Source organism: Trichosurus vulpecula, chromosome 1 (assembly GCF_011100635.1).
Source record: "Trichosurus vulpecula isolate mTriVul1 chromosome 1, mTriVul1.pri, whole genome shotgun sequence".
Lineage (NCBI taxonomy): Eukaryota > Metazoa > Chordata > Mammalia > Diprotodontia > Phalangeridae > Trichosurus > Trichosurus vulpecula.
This window is the reverse complement of record NC_050573.1, coordinates 549,038,530-549,061,249: the sequence shown is the minus strand read 5'-3', so window position 1 is coordinate 549,061,249 and position 22,720 is coordinate 549,038,530. Positions and strand designations below refer to the sequence as shown.

The following is a 22,720-nucleotide window of genomic DNA, read 5'->3' as shown; positions in this document are numbered from 1 at the left end:
GGGCTTGGAATACAATATTCTGGAGGTCAATGGAGCTAGGATTAAAACCAAGAATCACCTACCCAGCAAAACTGAGTATCATTCTCCAAGGCAAAATATGGACTTTCAATAAAATAGAGGACTTTCAAGCTTTCTCAGTGAAAAGACCAGAACTGAATAGAAAATTTGACTTTCAAACACAAGAATCAAGAGAACCATGAAAAGGTAATCAAGAAACAGAAATTGCAAGGGACTTACTAAAGTTGAATTGTTTTGTTTACATTCCTACAGGGAAAGATGACATGTATGATTCATGAGACCTCAGTATTAGGGTAGCTGAAGGGAATATGCATATATATATATATGTTTATGTATAGATATAAGTGAATGTGTATGTATGTATATATCTATGTGTATATGTATGTATGAGATAGGGAGAGGTAGAATGGGATGGAGTATCTCACATAAAGGTGGCAAGAGGAAACAGTTCTGTGGGAGGAGGGGAGAGGGCAGGTGAGGGGGGAATGAGTGAACCTTGCTCTCATCAGATTTGGCCTGAGGAGGGAATACCATACATACTCAGTTGGGTATCTTACCCCACAGGAAAGAAGAGGGAGGAAGATAAAAAAAAAATAAAAGGGGGGGGATGATGGAGGGGAGGGCAGATGGGGGTGGAGGTAATCAAAACAAATACTTTCAAAAGGGGACAAGGTCAAGGGAGAAGATTCAGTAAAGCGGGATGGGTTGGGAAGGAGCAAAATGTAGTTAGTCTTTCACAACATGAGTATTGTGGAAGGGTTGTACATAATGATACACATGTGGCCTAGGTTGAATTGCTTGACTTCTTAGGGAGGGTGGGTGGGAAGGGAAGAGGGGAGAGAATTTGGAACTCAAAGTTTTAAAAACAGATATTCAAAAACAAAAAAAGGTTTTGCATGCAACTAAAAAATAAGATACACAGGCAATGGGGTGTAGAAATTTATCTTGCCCTACAATAAAGGAAGGGAAAAGGGGATGAGAGGGGAGGAGGGTGATAGAGGGGAGGGCTGACTGGGGAACAGGGCAACCAGAATATATGCCATCTTGGAGTGGGAGGGGAGGGTAGAAATGGGGAGAAAATTTGTAATTCAAACTGTTGTGAACAATCAATGCTGAAAACTAAATGTTAAATAAATAAATTTAAATTAAAAAAAGAAAAGAAAAAGAACAAGAAAAAGAAATTGCAAGGGACTTACTAAAGTTGAACTGTTTTGTTTACATTACTACATGGAAAGATGATTTGTATGATTCATGAGACCTCGGTATTAGGGTAGCTGAAGGGAATATGCATATATGTATATATGTTCATGTATATATATATATATATATATATATATGTGAATGTGTATGTATGTATATCTATGTGTGTGTGTGTGTGTGTGTGTGTGTGTGTGTGTGTGTGTGTATATATATATATATATATATATATATATATATGGAGAGAGAGAGAGAGAGAGAGGACACAGGGTGAGTTGAAGATGAAGGGAAGATATCTAAAAGAAATAAAATCAAATTAAGGGATGAGAGAGGAACATATTGAGAGAGGGAGATAGGGAGAGACAGAATGGGGTGGAGTATCTCACATAAAGGTGGAAAGAGGAAGCAGTTCTGTGGGAGGAGGGGAGAGGGCAGGTGAGGGGGGAATGAGTGAATCTTGCTCTCATAAGATTGGGCCTGAGGAGAGAATACCATACATATCCAATTGGGTATCTTACCCCATAGGAAAGAAGAGGGAAGAAGATAAAAAAAGGGGGGGATGATGGAGGGGAGGGCGGGTGGGGGTGGAGGTAATCAAAAACAAACACTTTCAAAAGGGGACAGGGTCAAGGGAGAAAATTCAATAAAGGGGGATGGGTTGGGAAGGAGCAAAATATAGTCTTTCACAACATGAGTATTGTGGAAGGGTTATACATAATGATACACATGTGGCCTATGTTGAATTGCTTGACTTCTTGGGGAGGGTGGGTAGGAAGGGAGGAGGAAGGAGAATTTGGAACTCAAAGTTTTTAAAAACAGACGTTCAAAAACAAACAAAAAAAGTTTTTTGCATGCAACTAGAAAATAAGATACACGGGCAATGGGGAGTAGAAATTTAGCTTGCCCTATAAGAGGGGAAGAGAAAAGGGGATGGGAGGGGAGTGGGGTGACAGAAGGGATGGCTGACTGGGGAACAGGGCAACCAGAATATACGCCATCTCGGAGTGGGGGGGAGGGTAGAAATGGGGAGAAAATTTGTAATTCAAACTCTTGTGAAAACCAATGCTGAAAACTAAATATGTTAAATAAATAAATTAAATTAAAAAAAAAAAAGAATCGGATTAGTGAATAGTTTTATCTATTTTATTAAATTTCTCCCCTGCTCCCTCCCCTCCAAAGAAACACCTTTTGGTCTTATTTCATTAGGAATTTTTTCAATTTTGTTTTAAAAACTGCTATTTTCTTCAATTGGGTTTTTCTGAATGTAGACTTTCTAATTTGTTTTTTAAGTTGCTTGCCTTCACTGATTAGTCCTTTCTCCCCCTTTCTGATGAAAGTGTTCAAAGAAATCATTTTCCCTAAGTACTTCTTTGGCTGCATCCCCAAAATTCTTTCAATTTTGTAATTTTCTTTGATGAAATTATCTTTTATTTCTATGGTCTATTCTCTGATCCACCAGGTTCTTTAGGATTAAATTTAGTCCTCATTCAAGCTGGAATCCTCTTTTTAAAATGCCTTTTACTGAGTATAATTTGATTGTGTTTCAAGGAAATAAAGGTTTTGTTTAATATTTCTGCTTTTCTGTATTTGTTTATGAGGGTTTTTTTATGCCCTAGCATATTCAATCTTTGTAAAGATCCTATATACAGCACAGAATGTATATTTCTTTCTATTCCCAGAAATCTACCCTTTTTCTAAAATTCTATTAAGATCCTTAACTTCTTTCCTGTTTCTATATCTAAATATATATCTATAAATATATATTTCTCCAGGTCTCCAACCACTGAGGTACTCAACCATTATAGATTTGTCATCTATTTCTCTCTACAAATTAACTAACTTTTCTTTGAGTAGATATTTTGTCATTAGATACATATATTAAATACTGATATTATTTCATTTTCTATGACGCTTTGAGCATAATGTATTTTCTTTTGGAGGGGGAGGGCAGGGTAACTGGGGTTAAGTGACTTGCCCAAGGTCACACAGCTATTAAGTGTGTCAAGTGTCTGAGGCCGCATTTGAACTCAGGTCCTCCTGACTCCAGGGCCGATGCTCTACTCACTGCACCACCTAGCTGCCCCCAATAATGTATTTTCTTTGCTTAGCTCTTTTGACCATGTCTAGTTTTACTATTGTCTCTGACAGATGACTGTTATCCCTGCTTTTTTTCAGCTAGTCTTAGACATGATAAATTCTGTTCCAGCCTCTAGTTTTAACTGCATAAATCTTTAAAAGTATGTTTTCAGTAAGCAAAACGTTTTTATATTCTGGATATTTTTTTTTTAAATCCATTCTGCTGCCCTCTTCTGTTTTATGGGTGAGTGCATCCTATTCACAGTCATAGTTAGGGTTAAATGTATTTGTCTCCATTGTACCTTTAATACTTCTTTTTTCTCTTCCACCACTCTCTTTGCAAAGAAGATGGAAAAAAAGAGTGATGGACATAAGCACCCTATACCTGAAGTGGTGTGCTCCCATTCCACAACCCTTTTCTTCATCTAATCACAAATACTGATTCTTACACCTTTCTTTAGTTCTTTTTAATCACTAATTTAAGATCTAACCTCTACAAGTGACGTTTCTTTTGCCTGTGTCTATTCCTTCCCCAACCAAATGCTTTCTCTTAAACCTTACTTTCCTCTCTCCCTATCCCTGCCTGTTTTCCCATGTACAGGGTCTTCATTATGAACAATAATTCTGGAGCATACTGTAATGGCTGCTTTTTAGGACTATAGAGGAATGAGGCTGTTTATATCTACACTAAGTTTTATCTATGAATATTTTCACTCATAGACACTCTCTACCCTTTCTAATCTCCTATCCTGAGGTTAACCTAAGGAAAAACCAAATGATCACATTTAAGTTTACTCACAATTCCTAAATTCCTCTCTGTGTCTCCACATCTTAATTTACTCTCCTGAGCTTTGCCAAAAGCTATTTTCCTCAAAGTTCTTTTCCCATTTACTTCTAGGTTGATGGCTTTCTTCCAGATGGTTATTACCATAAATCTATATGGAACATTAAAATGTGCAAGCATATGTTCTTTCATATATATGTATATATATATATATATGTATATGTGTATATGTATGTATATGTTTCTAGATATTTCCCTCATCTGTTTTGAGACAGACCATAAAAATATATCAAATCTCAAAAAAAATCACTATAATGAGGACATAAAAAAATTTAGCTTTAAATATATAGATATATAAAATTCCCTCCTTAATGTGAATCTTTGAGATTAACTATAGTTAATTCTAGCTCAACAATCACGAAGCCCTGATATTCCTGTTATCTGATGAAAAGTAATCTTGAGAGGATTAGCTTACTGCACCTAAATTTCTGAACATGCTACATTAACAACTGGCTTTATGTATGGATACCCAATTCCCAGATGCTGCAATAGAACATTTTCTACAAGGCAAATGTTTGGCAGGATAATGGCCATACTTTTTGGCATTCATATTTAATATGCCTTTATTTAACAGGGCTCATGATGCTCCTAAAACATCAGGCAAGAATTCATTACTCTGTCTCAATAAAGTAAGGGACAAATGACCTTTCAATCCTCACATTCCCCAGCAGTATACACAAGTAGTAAACATTCTTATTACCATTTATAAGACCGGAAACAAAAGCACCAAAAGGTCAAGTCATTAATCAAGATCTCAGAGTCAGTGAATGGGACTGAGAAAAGAACCTAATAAAGTGCTGGGTGCAGTAATTCATCCTCTGAATTAATAACAAAAGTATTTTGCTTAATGGGAAATCATGTGCTTGTGATTTTTAAATCTGTTTATTCATGAATAAGGTTTTTGTGTTATAACATATAACTAACTACTTAAGAACAAAATGCAGCAAAACCAATGTTTCTCACTATGCTAGTAAAAAAAAGAAACTAAGCTAGACTCATATCAGGAGACAACAGACATGCTGAGCAAGGTTTAACAAAATGATAGTTCAAGGCCTGGATCTTAATATCTGAATTCTTTAAATTTCAGAGTTCACAGGTCTCACAGACCTGAGAGGCTATCTACTCCAACAAAAAGAACACTTCCTACAACATACTCAATAATAACTTACCCAGCCTTCACTTAATAAACTCCTGGGCAGTTCATTCTACTTTTCATCAGTTCAAATTGTTAGAAAGGCCAAATCTACCTATCTGAAACTTCCACCCATTGGTCCTACTTCTGCCTTCTAGGGTAGAAGTTCAAGCCCTGAGTCAATGAACTTAAAAAAAAAATTTAATAACTGTATTTCAATACAACTGGTTTCCCTTGAAATCTTATGTATCTTATTTTATAGATTTAAAAAGCATTGTTGAGAAGGGGTCATGGGCTTCACCAGACTGCCAAATGGGTCCAGTACACCAAAAAAGGTGAAGAACCTTTGCTCTATACATCATGCCTATCAAGGCAAATCCCTCTTCCGTCCAGTAGCCTGCCAAATACTCAAAAAGAGTTATCAAGTTCCCGATAACTTTTCCATGCTAAACATCCCTAGTTCCTCCAAGTGATCCTCATGACATACTTTCAAACTCTTCATCATCCTGGTTGCCTTGCCCTGAATGTTCTCTATCTAATCAATGTCCTTCTTAAAATCTGGCGTATGTTACTGAACAAAATATTCCTAATACGGTTTGTCAAGAGCAGAGTCAGTAGAACACTATACTTTTCTGGCTCTAGCCTAGGCATACACTAGACACTTAATAAATGCTGACTGACTGATTGAGCTTTCTTGAGCACGTTGTTGACTAATATGGAATCCACTAAAACCCCTCTATCTTTTTTAGCCAAAATAGCAGTCTTCTGTAAAGCTGATTTTTAAAATTTAAGTCTAAGATGATTATTTATAACACCATATGTGTATATCTATATTAAATCAGACCATACTAGATTCGTCCTCAAGTTCTAATTGGCCAAAATCTTTTTGAATTCTAATCATCATCTACTATGTGCTTGTTATCTTTGCAATATAATTTCAATCTATAATACACAGTTTCAAATTAGCTGCTAATTTCATAATATAACCTTATATAGAAAAGTCATTCACACTGACGGAATTTAAAGAGGTATAAATGAAAAATTATCATTTCCTATTCTAACCAAGAAAGGATAGTTTATAAAATTTTCTTCATCGTGATTACTACCACCACCATGACAATTGTCATTATCATGATGTATATTTCAACAGCACTTTAAGGTAACAACAACCCTGTGAGACAGTCCATTCATTACCCAATTTTATAGGTGAGACTGATTTGCTCAAAGTAAAAAAGACAGCAAGCCAGGGCTTCAGCCCCAAATCTACTAACTTACAAGTCTACCACTTTTCCCTCTACCCTACAGCTGATTATCCTTGTCTGTTCTAGGACAACATAACTAAGTTCACAACTCACTCTTTTCCTTCGTAAAAGAAAAAAGGTTCCTTCACAGGTTTTCTTTAAAAATTTCCTTATGACCTGCCCCCAAATCAGCTTTTTATACTCTAAAACAGAATGAACAAAGAATGGAAGGTTCCAACTTTGTAACATTGACTGGCTCCTCATTTTTTCGGCAAGAATTCTCTTAGCACTCTAACAATCTCCTTTGTAGTGAATTCTTCAATTAATATTGACTCACAACTTTTAAATTAGGGTTGTGTTGATTTTCAGTACCACCTACAAGGTAATTTATTGATTACAAAACAAAAGGTCCATATGATATCTTACCAAGCCATAGGCAGTACTTCTCTCATGCTCTTGAGTAATATCAGCTACATATGCAAATATTACAGAGAAGGTAACTGAAAAAACTCCGGAGACAGAAATCATAGCAAAGTACCACCTATAAAGAAAAATATTATGTTAAAAATAAAGACTGCCTTGCAAACAATGTAAAACCCTAACCTTCCCATATTATTTTATAACAAAAAGAAAATAGATGTACATGCATTTATAAATATGTCTTTGGTTATGATTTCCATAATTAAGATTCACAAATTCTTTTTTCAACTGATTGTGATATGACATCATTTACTTAGTTAACGGAAATAAAAATTTTAGTAGCTCTCTTCCTCTAGGGCATAAACAACATTCCTCACTCATAAAAATGAAATTATTTTCTTGATAAACTGCAAAGAAAGTTATTAAAACTCAGATTGACAATTAATAGAGGTTAGTAATCTTATTATAGTTTAAAATATAAATTATTTCTTCCCACAAGGAGCAAATTTATATTCAAACCATTTTTCAGAGCAAAAATTCTTAAAAGCATTAATTTATCAAAATCTAGATGCCTACTGGATAGATGTGTCCATTATGGTGCTTCCATTAAATAGGAAAAAAAAGTATACCAAAGCAGACAGATATAAAATTACAAGTGACAAGAACTAACTACAAATTTATTATCCTTATGTTCAAGGTATAAATTGGGTAAAATAACGATGATGATGATGATATCTAGGATTTATACAGCTTATTATGGTTTACAAATTATTATCTCATTTTTATCCTAACAACAAACTTGGGAAGTAGGTGCTATTATTACTCCCATTTCATAGATGGCAGAACTGAGGCTCAGGGAGTAACTTGACAGGATCACAAAGCTAGTAGTGTCTGAGGCTGAATCTGAACCCAAGTCTTCCTGGCTCCAGGTCCACTGCTTGTCTTAATCACTGCACCACACAGCTGCAATCACAGGTCTAGACCTCCTGATTCAGAACTATACATCTTTGGTAAGAAGAGATAAAAGTTAAAAAGTACACATTACCTGATGGCCCAAATGGGAAGAAATCTTTGCTCACAGACAAAAACATCCATAATAGTTCTAACTCTATTTGCCTAAAATATAAAATCTTTGACTCAAAGAGAAGTTCATGGCAGAACAGTTTAAAAGAAAAATAAAGTTCAGAAAGAGCTTGCTATTAACACTAAAATTTTCCATGTTATCTAAAATGAAGCTTTAGATGTTGCCATGAACATCTTACGGAAAAATCTGTCTAGGTAGATTGCTCCAGAGAATGTTTTAAATTAAAATGGTGCTCTTTGGCTACAAAGTACATTTAAGCACTTAAATACTGGCATGAGATTTATAAAAAGGATCTGTGATTTTGTGATTTCATCAGCATGAGATTTGTAATGTGCAAAACACGAGTCTCTTTTCACAAAGAAAAAAAACTGAGTATCTGCTGCAAACAACTACAAAAACTGAAGGAGCTTTTTAAAACAGAAATAGCATCGGTGTCACAGGAGTTATTTAAAAATTTTTTAAGTATTCATTTTGACTCTCTAAAAACAAGAATCTCACAAGCTGTATGCACACTGCTTATAATAATTAATAATAACAAGTAACCTGTAGATGGTGCTTACTATGAACCAGGCACTGTGCTAAGATCTCATTTGATCCAAGATCCCAACAGCACAAAAATGTGAGTAGGACTTTAATCACAATCTGGATGAAATAGCCTGCCTTGTAACACTTACAAATGTGTAGTATTAGATATGTCACTTAACCTCCACAAGCCTCAGTTTCCTCATCTGTTAAATAAAGGGATTGGACTGGACAGTCTTTAAAGTCTCTTAAAATTCTAAATCTATGATCATTTCTTAATTATATTCAGTCTCCAAAGAACCCAAAAAGGTCATTCAAGCCACCTGAGACAGGCAGTATTACTTACCATGGGCTTATTCTCATTAATGGAATTGGGAAACATGTGAAGAAAACTGTAACGAGAAGAAAAGGTTTTCTTCCCCACACATCAGACAGAGCACCTATAAGGGGGGCACTCAGAAAGGATAACAGTCCCTACAAAAAAGAGGAAAGAAACAAAAAGTGAGTGCATACATAATATTTGTACTTTGAATCTAATATCATTTAAAATCTTTTATTTTGAGTTTTAAGTTTGTGGGTCCCTAACTCAAAATCATTTGAAGTATAAGCCCCTGGAACCTTTCTTCATACTTCACTTAGAAACTGTTTTAAGCAAATATCAATGGAAAGGGAAAAGGGCAGGCATAGAGCGGTTTTCAAAAGAGACCGGGAACAGAGATGCAATATACATACAACTGACCACACTAAGAGGCCTTAAGACACATCAAGGCTTTGTCTTTTGACAGTTTTTGAGAAGCCTAAGAAGAATAATTCAATTAAGATTTAGCTCAGTTAGGGTAAATGCCACGTCGGGCTCTAGGGGAGACAGTTTAAAAGTTTAAAAAAGTTTTAAAAAAAAAAGGTTCCATGACCACATGGAGCCTACAGTCTGACAGAGAGATAAGACCAACACATGGATAATCATAACACAAAATATTATATGTTAAGTGCATCAGAGAAATATAAAAAAGTACTAAGTAAAGTTTGAAAGGAAAAATCTTTACCCCTGGGGGTCAGGGAAGGCTTTCAGATAAGAGGTGGCATTTGAGTTGGCTTTTCAAGTCTGGATAAAAATTCAACAGGTAAAATAATAAAGGAAGTCATTAGCAGTCCAGGGAACAAAGTAAGCAAGATTGCAAAAACGGAAAATGATAGAATGTTCAGGGACAGACATTAAGTATAAAGTATAAAGTATTAAGTATAAAGTATAAAGCACTTGGAGGGGGGTAATATACCAGACTGGGGAGGGCCTTGAATAACAAAGTCAAGGAGTTTGAATTTAATTTGGTAGGCAATAGGGAGTCATTAAAGATTTTTGAGTAGAAGACTAGACACCTCCAGATCTTTCTGTAGTGAACAGTATTCTGTCAATATACCTAAAAGAGCAGCTATTAAAGGGGAGAGGAAAAATTTTTCACATTAAGCATCTCTGATAAAGATAAAAAGGGAATTGATAAGTGTATCAATAACAATATAGCAATGATAAAAATATTGATGAGGGAATGACAAGACTCATTCCACAATAGATGGTTAATCAAAAGATATAAACACAGTTTTCAAAAGTACAAGCTACTAATAAGCATGTACAAGAATGCTACAAATTACTAATAAAAGATGTAAATTAAAATAATTCTGAGATCTCACATTTCTCCTATCCGATAGGTGAAGAAGGATGAGGAACCTGGCCACATGTGGCCTTCTAAGTCCTCGGGTGTGGCCTTTTGACCAAGTCCAAGTTTTAGATTCAGTCAAAGGGCAAGTTCCCCACTCCCGGGTGAAGTTAATACAAATATGATAACTGCAAGAGGGTCTGTAGGAAGACAATCACATTAATGCACTGCTGCCAGAACAACGAATTCATCCAACTAGAATTTAGAATACTCACTGAAAAGCACGCGTGTGTGTGCGTGTGTGTGTGTGTGTGTGTGTGATACGTATAAGTGTGTACGTACGTGTATATACATACACTCTTTGACCTGATGATACCACTAAGGCACAAAGCCCAAAAAGATCAAAGACAGATAGAAAGTTCCCATATATAAAAATCCTTATAAAAGCACCATTTTGAGGGAGCGAAAAACTAAGGGAAAGAGAGAATACCAGGAATTGGCAAATGGGTAAAAAATATTGTGGTAAGTGAATGTACTAGAATATGATTACGCTGTAAAAAACAACAATTACAAAGAATTCCAAAAAACTACGGGGATGTGTATAAAATGAGGCAGAGGGAAGAAAGCAGAACCAGGAGAATAACTTAAACAATAATGTGAACAGAAAAAAATAAAACATCAGACCTCTGATCAATGCAGTTATCAATCCTGACTTCAGAGGGCTGATGGTGAACTATCTCTCCTCCCAGAAAAGAGATGAGAGAACTAAGGGTGCAGGGGGAGGTACAGACTGTCAGACACGGCCAGTGCCTGGATCTGTTTTTCCACCAGCTTCAACAATCTCCCTCTCCCTCTCTGCTGCTCTACCCTCTGCACCGCCCCCCGTACTCCCCCCTTCAGTTTTCTTTTGTGTGCTGTCTTCCTCCATTAGACTGGAAGTTTCTTGAGGGCAGGGGTTGTCTGGTTCTCCCCCCCCCAATTTATATCCCTGGTACTTAGCACTGTCCCTGAGGCATCAAAAGAGCTTAATAAATGTGTATTGTATTGTACTGTACCTAATTATTCTTCTTTTGTTTTTGGTATAGAGAGGCAACTATGGGAAGAAGGAAGAGGATCCACTGGAAAGTGACTTATATAAAAGGAAAAAAAAGGCATCAACATTTTTTAAAAATAAAATTACGCTAAATATTCTGGCAGTGATACAAAGAAGATATTAGAGAGGGAAGATCTGAAAGGTGGCAAGACCTTTAGGGGGCTATTGTAGTAGTACAGGGAGGTGATAAGAAGAGTACCAGTAAAAAGACTGAAGTCATGGAAAAACAATCAATGGAGTGTGATTTTTAAAAAGTGAGGACACAAATATTATGATTTTAAGATAAAAAAAAACTTTAAAAAACTTAAGAAATATGATCAATCGAAAGTCCACAATTCCAAAGTACTAAGGACAAAGCATGCTATTCGCCTCCTGACGGAAAGGTGATAAGGTCAGTTATGGTTTTGGATGTGGACAATGTAGGAATCTGCTTTGCTTAACTAGGCATGTTTGTTACTTCATTTTCAATGTGGGATGGAAAGAGAGAAATGTAGGAGCGAAAAGGGGACAGGGGTTGCATTCTCCCACCCATCCCAAAATGAGAAGAGAACATTAGGAAGGTCTGAAGAAATCACAGACAAGCAGGGAGCTTTAATGATTCCTTGACGAATTTATCTGTACTTGGGGGGGAGGGGAGGAGGAATCAAGATCTACATGGGGGACACTTACAATCCCTCCTTCCAGTGTGCATGGAAATGCTCGTTTTGTTTAGTGTTTGTCAGGTTGAGAACAAATTTTTAAAATTAACTCCTTCTATGATTTGACAATCACAGATATGGAAACATCCATAACAAACATTTAGTTCAACTCATTTGATATCTAGATAATGAAACTAAGACCCAACGAAATTAAGTAGTTTGCCCAAAATTTCACAACTAAGCAGCAGAACTGGACTCCAAATCCAGTGTTCTTTCTACTAAACAAGAAAGAATGTGCTATAATGCAATCTAGCTGTCAGGCTCTTTGCGAAACTTGACTCTCCTGAAACTCTCATGTCTTTTTGACAAAGGTTCTCTTCTCATGCATACCTTAATCTCACATGAAGGGAAAAAAACATAATGGAATGGAAGAAGCTATAGTTTAGAAATCAGAAAACCTGAGTCTGCATTGAGGCTCTACTCCAACATAGCTATATAACTCTGAACAAACAAGTCGACTTCAAATCTCTGGGCCTCAGTTTCCTCAATGGTTAAAAAAAAAAAAAGAGGGTCTGGTCAAGATGATACCAAAGTATCAAGTATGACTATGATCTAAGTCTTTTCTACTAGATTTTGTTAAGTGGTTGATTCTCTCTTCCACACTTCCCAAAGTCTCCTTCAAAGTCAACTCTACAAGCATGGGCAAAAAAAGAAATATTAATCGAGTTCAAAACTACACCGAAGTCAAATCAATATTTTTTTCAGAAATATTCTTCTATGAAAAGTGGAATTATCCAAAAGAAACCATTTTGTGCCATTAGCCCTACAATTCAAGTATTATCTTAAAGGCAGCATAACTATTTTGAAATTTTAAAAAAGATTAATTCCAGATCTCTCATATTTTTGATTGAACAAAACAATTATTAAAGTTTGTGAAACTAAATATATCTACTTTATTTTTCTTTATTTTTTTTGGAGGGGGGGGAAGGCAAGGCAATTGGGGTTAAGTGACTTTCCCAAGGTCACACAGCTAGTGTATCAAGTGTCTGAGGGCAGATTTGAACTCAGGTGCTCCTGACTCCAGGGCCAGTGCTCTACTCACTGTGCCACCTACTGCCCCTAGATAGATCTATTTTAATCTCCAAAACATACAAAGACTGAAAAATACAATTCGTTTACAGTAAAAGTGATATCTAAAGATATTTGTATGTCAAAATCTAAGAACATTTACCCTTTCAATATAAATCAAGCAGAAATAATAAGCATTTATTAAGTGTTTACTATGTACCAACAAGAAAAAGTATTTAAATATACTATGGAAAAAGAGAGAGGGTATACAGTAGGGGAGAGGGGGAAAAGGGTGCAAAGAAAGGGTGAAAAAGGAAAAAACAGTGGGATGTATATGTACTAAGTAAAAATCAAGATAAATAGTAGTTCCCCATCTGGGTTGTATGAATGGAAACGATAAGAAGCCCAGATGGATTTATGCTACATTTCAAAGTCATGATGACCTGAGAAGTTACTATGAAAGAAAGACAGGAAGAAAACAAAGGAAACGCAAAGACACAGGGGAAGAAGCAGCGGTGACTTCAATCAAAGTTGTTCCAACGATCACTGGTCAAACTATTACAATCAGAAGAAAAGTTTGTCTCTACTTAGGATATATAATGATAACATGGCTCCAAAAATTACAAAAGTTTGAGAAAAGTAGAGTCCTCATTCTAGGCTCCCTCTCCACTAGAGACAATGAGCAAAAGGGAACAGATACAATGAAGCATCACAATATGGTTCCCAAATGATCCTTGTGTACCAAACACCACAAGTTACTCTTAAGGGATTTCTATCAGTCAAAGACAAAGAATTTTCCTAAGGAATTCTTAGAGAGAGAATTAACTTATTCCCAGGACTAAGATGTACAAAAGGTGCTTAACCTGGAGAGAATTGTCAGCCTAGTAGCCAACATGGCCTCTTAACATTTTCCATTTCACAGGACAGAGTTCACTGAGCTCACTGTGTCTTAAAGGACTACCAGGAAGACGGGGAGATGGGAGGAGGAGGTTAGCAAATACATATTCTGGTCATCTACTTTAAAATCCAACCATTGGGGCGGAGCCAAGACGGCACTGTGAAAGGAAGGAATTATTGGAGCTCTCTCACAAATTCTGTCAGATACGTCTAAAAAAGTGAATCTGAGCAGATTTGAGAGAGAAGCCACTAGTGGACTAAGAGGTGTAGGAGCACCAGGCACGCGGAAGGGCACCAGACCAAACCAACCGGGAAGAGCGGAGGAATCCAGCCAGTGTGCCAGTCTGGGAGTTCGCTGGGTGAGCAAAACGCCAGAGCAGGAACAGGCCCAGAGCTGAAGTACTGACTATGGCCATGATCGAGCCCCAGGCCTCTCAGCCCAGGATGGGAGTCTATCAGAGCTATGGAAGACACCAGACCAGAAACTCTACCTGTGGGAGCAGCTAGCCTGGAGGCCTGCAGCCCACAGTCTAAAAGTTTGAAACCCGCCTTCTTGAACTTCCGGGAGCCATGATGTCCAGGTAATATGGCTCTCATCCCTCCCTTGAATAAACCCAGAGAATATTCCCATGGAGTATTAAGGAGAACTTTAAAAACCAAATTAGGGAGATAAAAGAAAAAATGGAAAAAAACTTCACAGATGAAAACAAACCTTTAAAAAGTAAAATTGGCGAAATGGTTAAAGAGAATCAGAATATAAATGGAGAAAATGTCTCACTGAAAAGTAAAATCAACCAAATGGAAAAGGAGATAGAGAAACTTAAGGAAGAAAACAATACATTAAAAATTAGAATTGAGGGGCAGCTAGGTGGCGCAGTGAGTAGAGCACTGGCCCTGGAGTCAGGAGGACCTGAGTTCAAATTCGGCCTCAGACACTTGACACATTTACTAGCTATGTGACTTTGGAACAAGTCACTTAACCCCAATTGCTCTGCCTTCTCCACTGCAAAAAATTTAAAAAAAAAAATTAGAATCGAGCAAGTAGAAGCTAATGAGTCTATAAGACATCAAAAATCTGTCAAACAAAATCTAAAGAATGAAAAAATAGAAGAAAACGTGAAATATCTGGAAAACAACTGACCTGGAAAATAAATCTAGGAGAGACAATCTAGGAATTATTGGTCTACCCAAAAGCCATGATGAAAAAAAGAGCCTGGACAGTATCTTCCACAAAATCCTTAAGGAAAATTGCCCAGAAGTCCTAGAACCAGAGGGTAAGATTGTCATCGAAAGCAATATTGAGCATAATTTTCCAGGCAAGGAGATGGACATTCAATGAAATAAGGAAATTCCAGACCTTCCTGACGAAAAGGCCAGAGCTCAATGGAAAATTTGATCTCCTACCTAATACAAAACACAAGAGAGACATGAAAAGGTAAAGGTGGGGGGGACCCCTAGTTAATCAATAAGACTAATTAGTTACATGCTTATATAGGATTATTTTGCTTTATATAGGTTTTATATACGTCAATCTTGAGAATAGTATAGATATTATGACAACTGAAAGGGATATTCATAGATTGTGGGTATCAGTATAAAATAACCAATACAATGATAAAAAAATAATTAAGATATATAAAGAGATGGTTATGGTAGAAGAGGTAAGGAGGTAGTAGAAAAGGGTAAATTACATCACATGAAGAGGCACAAAAACATATTATAGTAGAGGGAAAGAAGAGAGGGAGAAGAGCAGTATTTGAGCTTTACTAACATCAGATTTGGTTCAAGAAGGGAATAACATACACTGATAAGTACAGAAATCAAACTTGTCCTATAGGCAGTAGGAGAGAAAAGGGGAAAGAAAAGGGAGGGGGTGGTCAAAAGGGAGGGAAGAAGTAGCAAGGGGAAAAAGGTAAGATAAGGGAGAGGAATCAAGAGGGAGGGTAAACTGAGGAAGGCAGCGGACAAAAGCAAAACTCTGTTCAGGAGTGGAAGAAAGAAATAAAAGCATAAACAGGAGGGAAATAGGATGGAGAAAAAGACACATAGAATAATCATAACTGTGAATGTGAATGGGATAAACTCTCCCATAAAATGGAAATGGATGGCAGAATGGATTAAAAACCATAATCCAACAACATGCTGTTTACAAGAAACACATTTGAAACAGGAGGATACACACAGGGTAAAGGTAAAAGGCTGGAGTAGAATGTATTGTGCTTCAGCTAAAGTTAAAAAAAGGAGGGGTAGCAATCTTAATCTCAGACAAAGCAAAAGTAAAGATAGATCTAATTAAAAGAGACAAGGAAGGGCACTATGTCTTGCTAAAAGGCACCAGAAACAACGAAGCAATGTCATTATTTAACATATATGCACCAAGTGGTATATAGCATGCAAATTCTTAGAGGAGAGGTTAAGGGAGTTACAGGAAGAAATAGACAGAAAAACTATAATAATGGGGGGACCCAACCTCCCCCCTCTCTGACCTTGACAAATCTAACCTCAAAATAAACAAGAAAGAAGTTAAGGAGGTGAACAGAATTTTAGAAAAGGCAGATATGATATACCTCCGGAGAAAACTGAATGGGGATAAAAAGGAATATACTTTTTTCTCAGCGGTACATGGCACATACTCAAAAACTGACCATGTACTAGGGCATAAAAACTCACAATTCAGAGCAGAAAGGCAGAAGTACTCAAAGCATCTTTTTTGGATCATGATACAATAAAAATTATTTGTAACAAAGAACCATGGAAAAATAGACTAAAATTAATTGGAAACTAAACAATCTAATTCTAAGGAATGAGTGGGCCAAATAACAAATCAGAGAAACAATTAATAACTTCATTCAAAAGAATGACAATAATGAGACAACACACCAAAACTTATGGGATGCAGCAAAAGCAGTTCTTAGGGGAAGTTTTATATCTCTAAATGCTTACATGAATAAAATAGAGAAAAAGGAGATCAATGATTTGGACATGCAACTGAAAAAGCAAGAAAAAGAACAAATTGAAAATCCCCAATTAAATACCAAATTAGAAATACTGAAGATCAAAGGAGAGATTAATAAAATTGAAATCAAGAAAACTATTAAATTAATAAATAAAAAGAAGAGCTGGTTTTATGAAAAAAAAAAAACAATAAAATTGATATACTCTTGGTCAGTTTGATTAAAAAACAGAAAGAAGAGGACGGTGGCCAGAAAGCAGGGACTTGCGTGAGCTCCCTGCCAGGTCCCTCCAAAAACCTATAAAAAATGGCTGTGACCAAATTTTAGAACTGCAGAACCCACAAAATAGCAGAAGGAGGAAGGGCTTCAGTCCAGGACAACCTGGATGGTCGCTGAGTGAGGTCTATTGTGCACAGAGCTGGGAGTGGAGGGGAGCAGAGGGGAGCTCAGCGTGGGCGGCAGCAGAACCAACCAGACCAGGAGCCGGGGGGAACAATCCCTAGTGCCCTGAATCAGTGAGCTGTGGCAGTTACCAGACTTCTCAACCCACAAACACCAAAGTTGCAGGATATAAAATAAACCCACATAAATCCTCAGCATTCCTATATATTACTAACAAAGCCCAACAGCAAGAGATAGAAAGAGAAATTCCATTCAAAGTTACTGTAGACACTATAAAATATTTGGGAGTCTACCTGCCAAGACAAACCCAGGGCCTATATGAACATAATTATGAAACACTTTGCACACTAATAAAGTCCCATCTAAATAAATGGAAAAATATCAGTTGCTCATGATTAGGCCGAGCTAACACAATAAAAATGACAATTTTGCCTAAATTAATTTACTTATTCAGAGCCATACCAATTGAATGACCAAAAAATTCTTTTACAGAGCTGGATAAAATAATAACAAAATTCATCTGGAAGAACAAGAGGTCTAAAATATCTAGGGAATTAACGAAAAGAAATGCTAGGGAATGTGTCCTAGCCATACCAGATATTAAACTGTACCGTAAAGCAGCAGTCATCAAAACTACTTGGTACTAGCTAAGAAACAGAGTGGTGGATCAGTGGAATAGGCTAGGTACACAATACACAGTAGTCAACAACTATAGCAATCTACTCTTTGATAAACCCAAAGAATCCAGCTTCTGGGCTAAGAATTCACTATTTCACAAAAACTGCTGAGAAAACTGGAAAATGGTAGGGCAGATACTGGGCACAGACCAATATCTTATACCATATACTAAAATAAAGTCAAAATGGGTTCATGACTTGGGAATCAAGGCTGATACTATAAGCAATTTGGGAGAGCAAGGAATAGTTTACCTAACAGATTTATGGGAAAGGAAAGAATTTATGACACAAGAGATAGAGAGCATCACAAAATGCAAAATGGATAAATTTGATTATGTTAAATTGAAAAGTTTTGTATAAAAAAAGCCAATGCAACAAACATTAGCAGAAAATTGGGAGAAAATCTTTACAACTAGTGTCTCTGATAATGGCCTCATCTCTAAAATATACAGGGAACTGAGCCAAATTTATAGGAATACAAGTCATTCCCCAATTGAGAAATGGTCAAATGATATGAACAGGTAGTTTTCAGAGGAAGAAATTAAAGATAGGCATATGAAAAAATGTTCTAGATCACTACTGATTAGAGAAATGCAAATCAAAACAACTCTTAGGTACCCCATGTCTCCTGTCAGATTGGCTAAAATGACAAAACAAGAAAATGATAAATGCTGGAGGGGATGTGGGAAAACTGGAACACTGTTACATTGCTGGTGGAGTTGTGAACTGATCCAACCATTCTGGAGAGCAATTTGGAACTATGCCCAAAAGGCTATAAAAATGTTCATACCCTTTGACCCAGCAATACCACTTCTATGGCTATATCCCAAAGAGATCACACAAGTGGGAAAAGGACCCATATGTATAAAAATATTTATAGTGGCTCTTTTTGTAGTAGCAAAGAATTGGAAATCAAGGGGATGCCCATCAATTGTGGAATGGCTGAACAAGTTGTGGTGGATGAATGTAATGGAATACTATTGTGCTATAAGAAATGAGGAAGATATAGACTTCATAATAACCTGGAAAAACCTACACGATGTAATGCTGAGTGAGCAGAGCAGAAGTAGGAGAACATTATATACAACCACAGATAGATGGATTCTGTGATGACTAACCTTGATAGACTTGGCTCTTCTCAGCAATACAAGGTTCAAAGACAACTCCAAAGGACTCATGAGGGAGAGAGCTATCTATATCCAGAGAAAGAACTATGGAGTCTGAATGCAGATTGAGGCAAACTATTTGCTCTCCTTTTTTCTTCTTTTGTTTTTTTTTCTCTTGTGTTTTTGTTTTTTCTTTCTCATGATTCATTCCATCGGTCATAATTCGTCTCTACAACTTGACTATTGTGTAAATAAGTTTAATGCAAAGTTATATGTAGAAGACATATTGGGTTCCATGCTGTCTCGGGGAGGGAGAGAGGAGGAGGAGGAAGAAAATCTGGAACTCAAAATCATGCGGAACTGAATGTTGTAAACTAAAAATAAAAATCTTAATTAAAAAAAAAAAAAGAAAAGCTTTGAAAAATTATTAAAAAAAAATCCAACCATTAGGCTAAGAGTAATACTGGCATGTTGTCTCCTCCAATTAGAAAGTGAGCTCCTGAAGAATAGAGATGGTCGAAAACTTCTATTCATATCCCTACATGTGCTTAGATCAATGCTCTGCACATGGCACCTAATAAATATTTTTCCATTCCATCTACTCTTTCTTCCAACACAAGTATAAATTTTATGAATGAATTTGAAAGATGAGTAGCAATCCTAGGGAACAGGAAAAACAAAATGTCAATCACCACTTGCTCAAAAGTTTCATTTCTATAGAAAGTGAAACAAACCACAATCTCTTATTCCCTCACATTAAGTCATAAGGCACACGAATTGTCAAACTGTTCGAAATCTGAACTTTTTTTTTTTCAGGCAGAGTTTTCTCTTTTTGGCTCATTACAGTGTTTTACAGCAAACTTTTCACTTTCTTTTCTCAAATTAAACTGAAAAATTTTGCTCTTAGGAAAATTTACAGTTCTCACAACAGATAACAGTCTATCATGTAGGGGAAGAAAAGGAATTTAAAACTACAACATATGCAAACCTCAATCTTTAGTGCCTAGAAAAGACACTGTAAGTCAACATAATGAAAATTCAATTTGATTTTACCACAGGATAATTTTCCTGGCCAAGGGACTAATGTGCAATTTTTGCTCGCAAACACCATAAACATTACTACTAGATATAAATTCACTATGAGGCAATATGTCCTATCAATCTTATACAATTTAGCTTAATTTAATTTAAACAATCCTCAGAAAGGGAGCAACTATGGGAAATAGGCAACTGTTAAATCATAACAGTCAAGAAAGGAAATTTGTCTGAGGCTGAAAGCAGATGAATCCTTGGGAGAGAAAATCACATAGAGGGGGAAGCTCTCTTGGTCCAGGAGCATACAAGGAAACAGTCTGAGCAGTCATGTGAAAGACTGAATTACAGTTGGCTGAGATTTGAGATAAGAAAACCTTTAGAACTTTCCTGGGAGGACTGAGAATCTTAGGACTAGACTGTTCAAATTTATTCAGGAGAATTATTTGTTTTCAAATTCTTGTGGACTTGAGGGAGGGGCTTTCCACCCAAATTTAGGGACACCAAGTAGGGAAGGCAAGAGTAACACATAAGCAGATAACCACAGACTGGAGAGCAAAAGGAAAGCCTATAGATACCTGAGTAGAATACAAACCAACTAAACTGATGGGTAGGAATTAAATCTAGTCGGCAGCCCCTTTCTTCTCCCTACTTTTCCAAGATTTTAAATCTCACTCCCTTTCTTCAGAAATCTCCTTAGACTGGATGGATATTTGAGTTTTTGTCTTCGTTTTTATGCGACTTAATACTGCTAGTAAATTTCATGTCCATAACAGTGATTTTGTCTAAGTTTAAAAATTTGTAGTCTATACAGCTTTCCCTTAGAATGACTCTTGGGTGTATACTGTACCAATTAGAGAGTTTCTGTGATTTTAGTTATTACTATGAACATTCCAGAGCACACACACCAAAATGCCTTTGACTCCAGGTCAAAAGGTACTGGATTGAGGTAGCTAGACTGTGCAGTGGATAGAGCACTGGCCCTGGAGTCATGAGTTCAAATCCAGCCTCAGATACTTACTAACGGTGTGACTCTGAGCAAGTCATTTAACCCCAACTGCCTCCCAAAAAAAGGCACTAGATCTCACTCCTATACCAGGATACAACAACAACAACATTAATAATAGCTGGCATTTATATACGTGTACATATATACGCACACATACATATGTATATATGTAATCTGATTTGAATCTCACAATAACCTAGGGAGGTAGGCACTATTTTTATCTCAATTTTACAGATGAGGAAAACTATGGTTCAGAGAGATTTAATAACTTACCCAGGGTTACAAAGCTAAGTTTCTAAAGCAGGACTGAAACTCAGGTCTTCCTAACTCTTAAGTTTATCATTCCGTCTTCTAAGTTTAACATAATATAAAATGGGCCACCGTGTTGCCTCTAGAAAAGAGGCTATACTTACTTTTAAGAAGGTCCTACATCATAAGGCTTGGGGGGCGGAGCCAAGATGGCAGCTGGAAAGCAGGGACTAGCGTGAGCTCCCCGCCAAGTCCCTCCAAAAACCTATAAAAAATGGCTCTGAACCAATTCTAGAATGGCAGAACCCACAAAACAGCAGAGGGAAGCAGGGCTCCAGCCCAGGAGAGCCTGGATGGTCTCTGGGTGAGGTCTATCCCGCATGGAGCTGGGAGCAGAGCGGAGCGGAGCAAAGCCCAGCGTGAGCCGCGCGGACCAACCAGACCAGGAGTCAGGAGGAGTGTGCCCTAGCACCCTGAATCAGTGAGCTGCAGCAGTTACCAGACTTCTCAACCCACAAACACCAAAGACAACAGAGAAGGTTAGTGGGAAAAGCTGCAGGAGTGGAAGGAGTTCGGGGTTCGGCTACAGCCCCGGGGGCAGCAGAGGTGGGGCAGCTACAGAAGTACGGCTGCAGTTGCTTCTGGCACCAGGCCCACCTGGTGGGAGGAATTAAGTGGCCAATCAGAGCAGGAGTACAGAGCCTGCTGAAGATATAAGTCCAGTCCAGGCTGGGGGTTCTTGGGGAAGGAGGAGCGCTGGTGTGGCAGAGCTGGTGCATCCCCCCAAGCTTGGAACATAGAACTATTTCGTCTACAAGCAGTCATACCCTGCTGAAAAACTCAAGGGTCAAGTTAGTTGGCTGGGAATATGGCTAGGCAGCAAAAACGCACCCAGATTCAGTCTCAGACTTTGGATTCTTTCTTTGGTAACAAAGAAGACCAAAACATACAGACAGAAGAAGTTAACAAAGTCAAAGAGCCTACAACAAAAGCCTTCAAGAAAAACATGAACTGGTCCCAGGCCATGGAAGAGCTCAAAAAAGATTTGGAAAAGCAAGTTAGAGAGGTAGAGGAAAAATTGGGAAGAGAAATGAGAAGGATGCAAGAAAACCATGAAAAACAAGTCAATGACTTGCTAAAGGACACCCAAAAAAATACTGAAAAATATACTGAAGAAAACAACACCTTAAAAAACAGACTAACTCAAATGACAAAAGAGCTCCAAAAAGCCAATGAGGAGAAGAATGCCTTGAAAGGCAGAATTAGCCAAATGGAAAAGGAGGTCCAAAAGACCACTGAAGAAAATACTACCTTAAAAATTAGATTGGAGCAAGTGGAAGCTAGTGACTTGATGAGAAATCAAGATAGTATAAAACAGAACCAAAGGAATGAAAAAATGGAAGATAATGTGA

General features: G+C 37.1%; 1 protein-coding gene across 1 annotated transcript in view; it reads right to left on the bottom strand.

The window, feature by feature from the left end:
- Positions 1–22,720, bottom strand: part of MFSD14B (major facilitator superfamily domain containing 14B) — a 106,410-nt gene that overhangs the window by 44,627 nt on the left and 39,063 nt on the right. Inside the window, exons 4-5 of the mRNA XM_036741637.1 lie at positions 8,881–9,008; positions 6,935–7,049 (exon numbers count right to left, since the gene is read on the bottom strand). Of these exons, the coding sequence (XP_036597532.1) occupies positions 6,935–7,049; positions 8,881–9,008 (243 nt within the window). The remainder of the gene's footprint in view (positions 1–6,934; positions 7,050–8,880; positions 9,009–22,720) is intronic.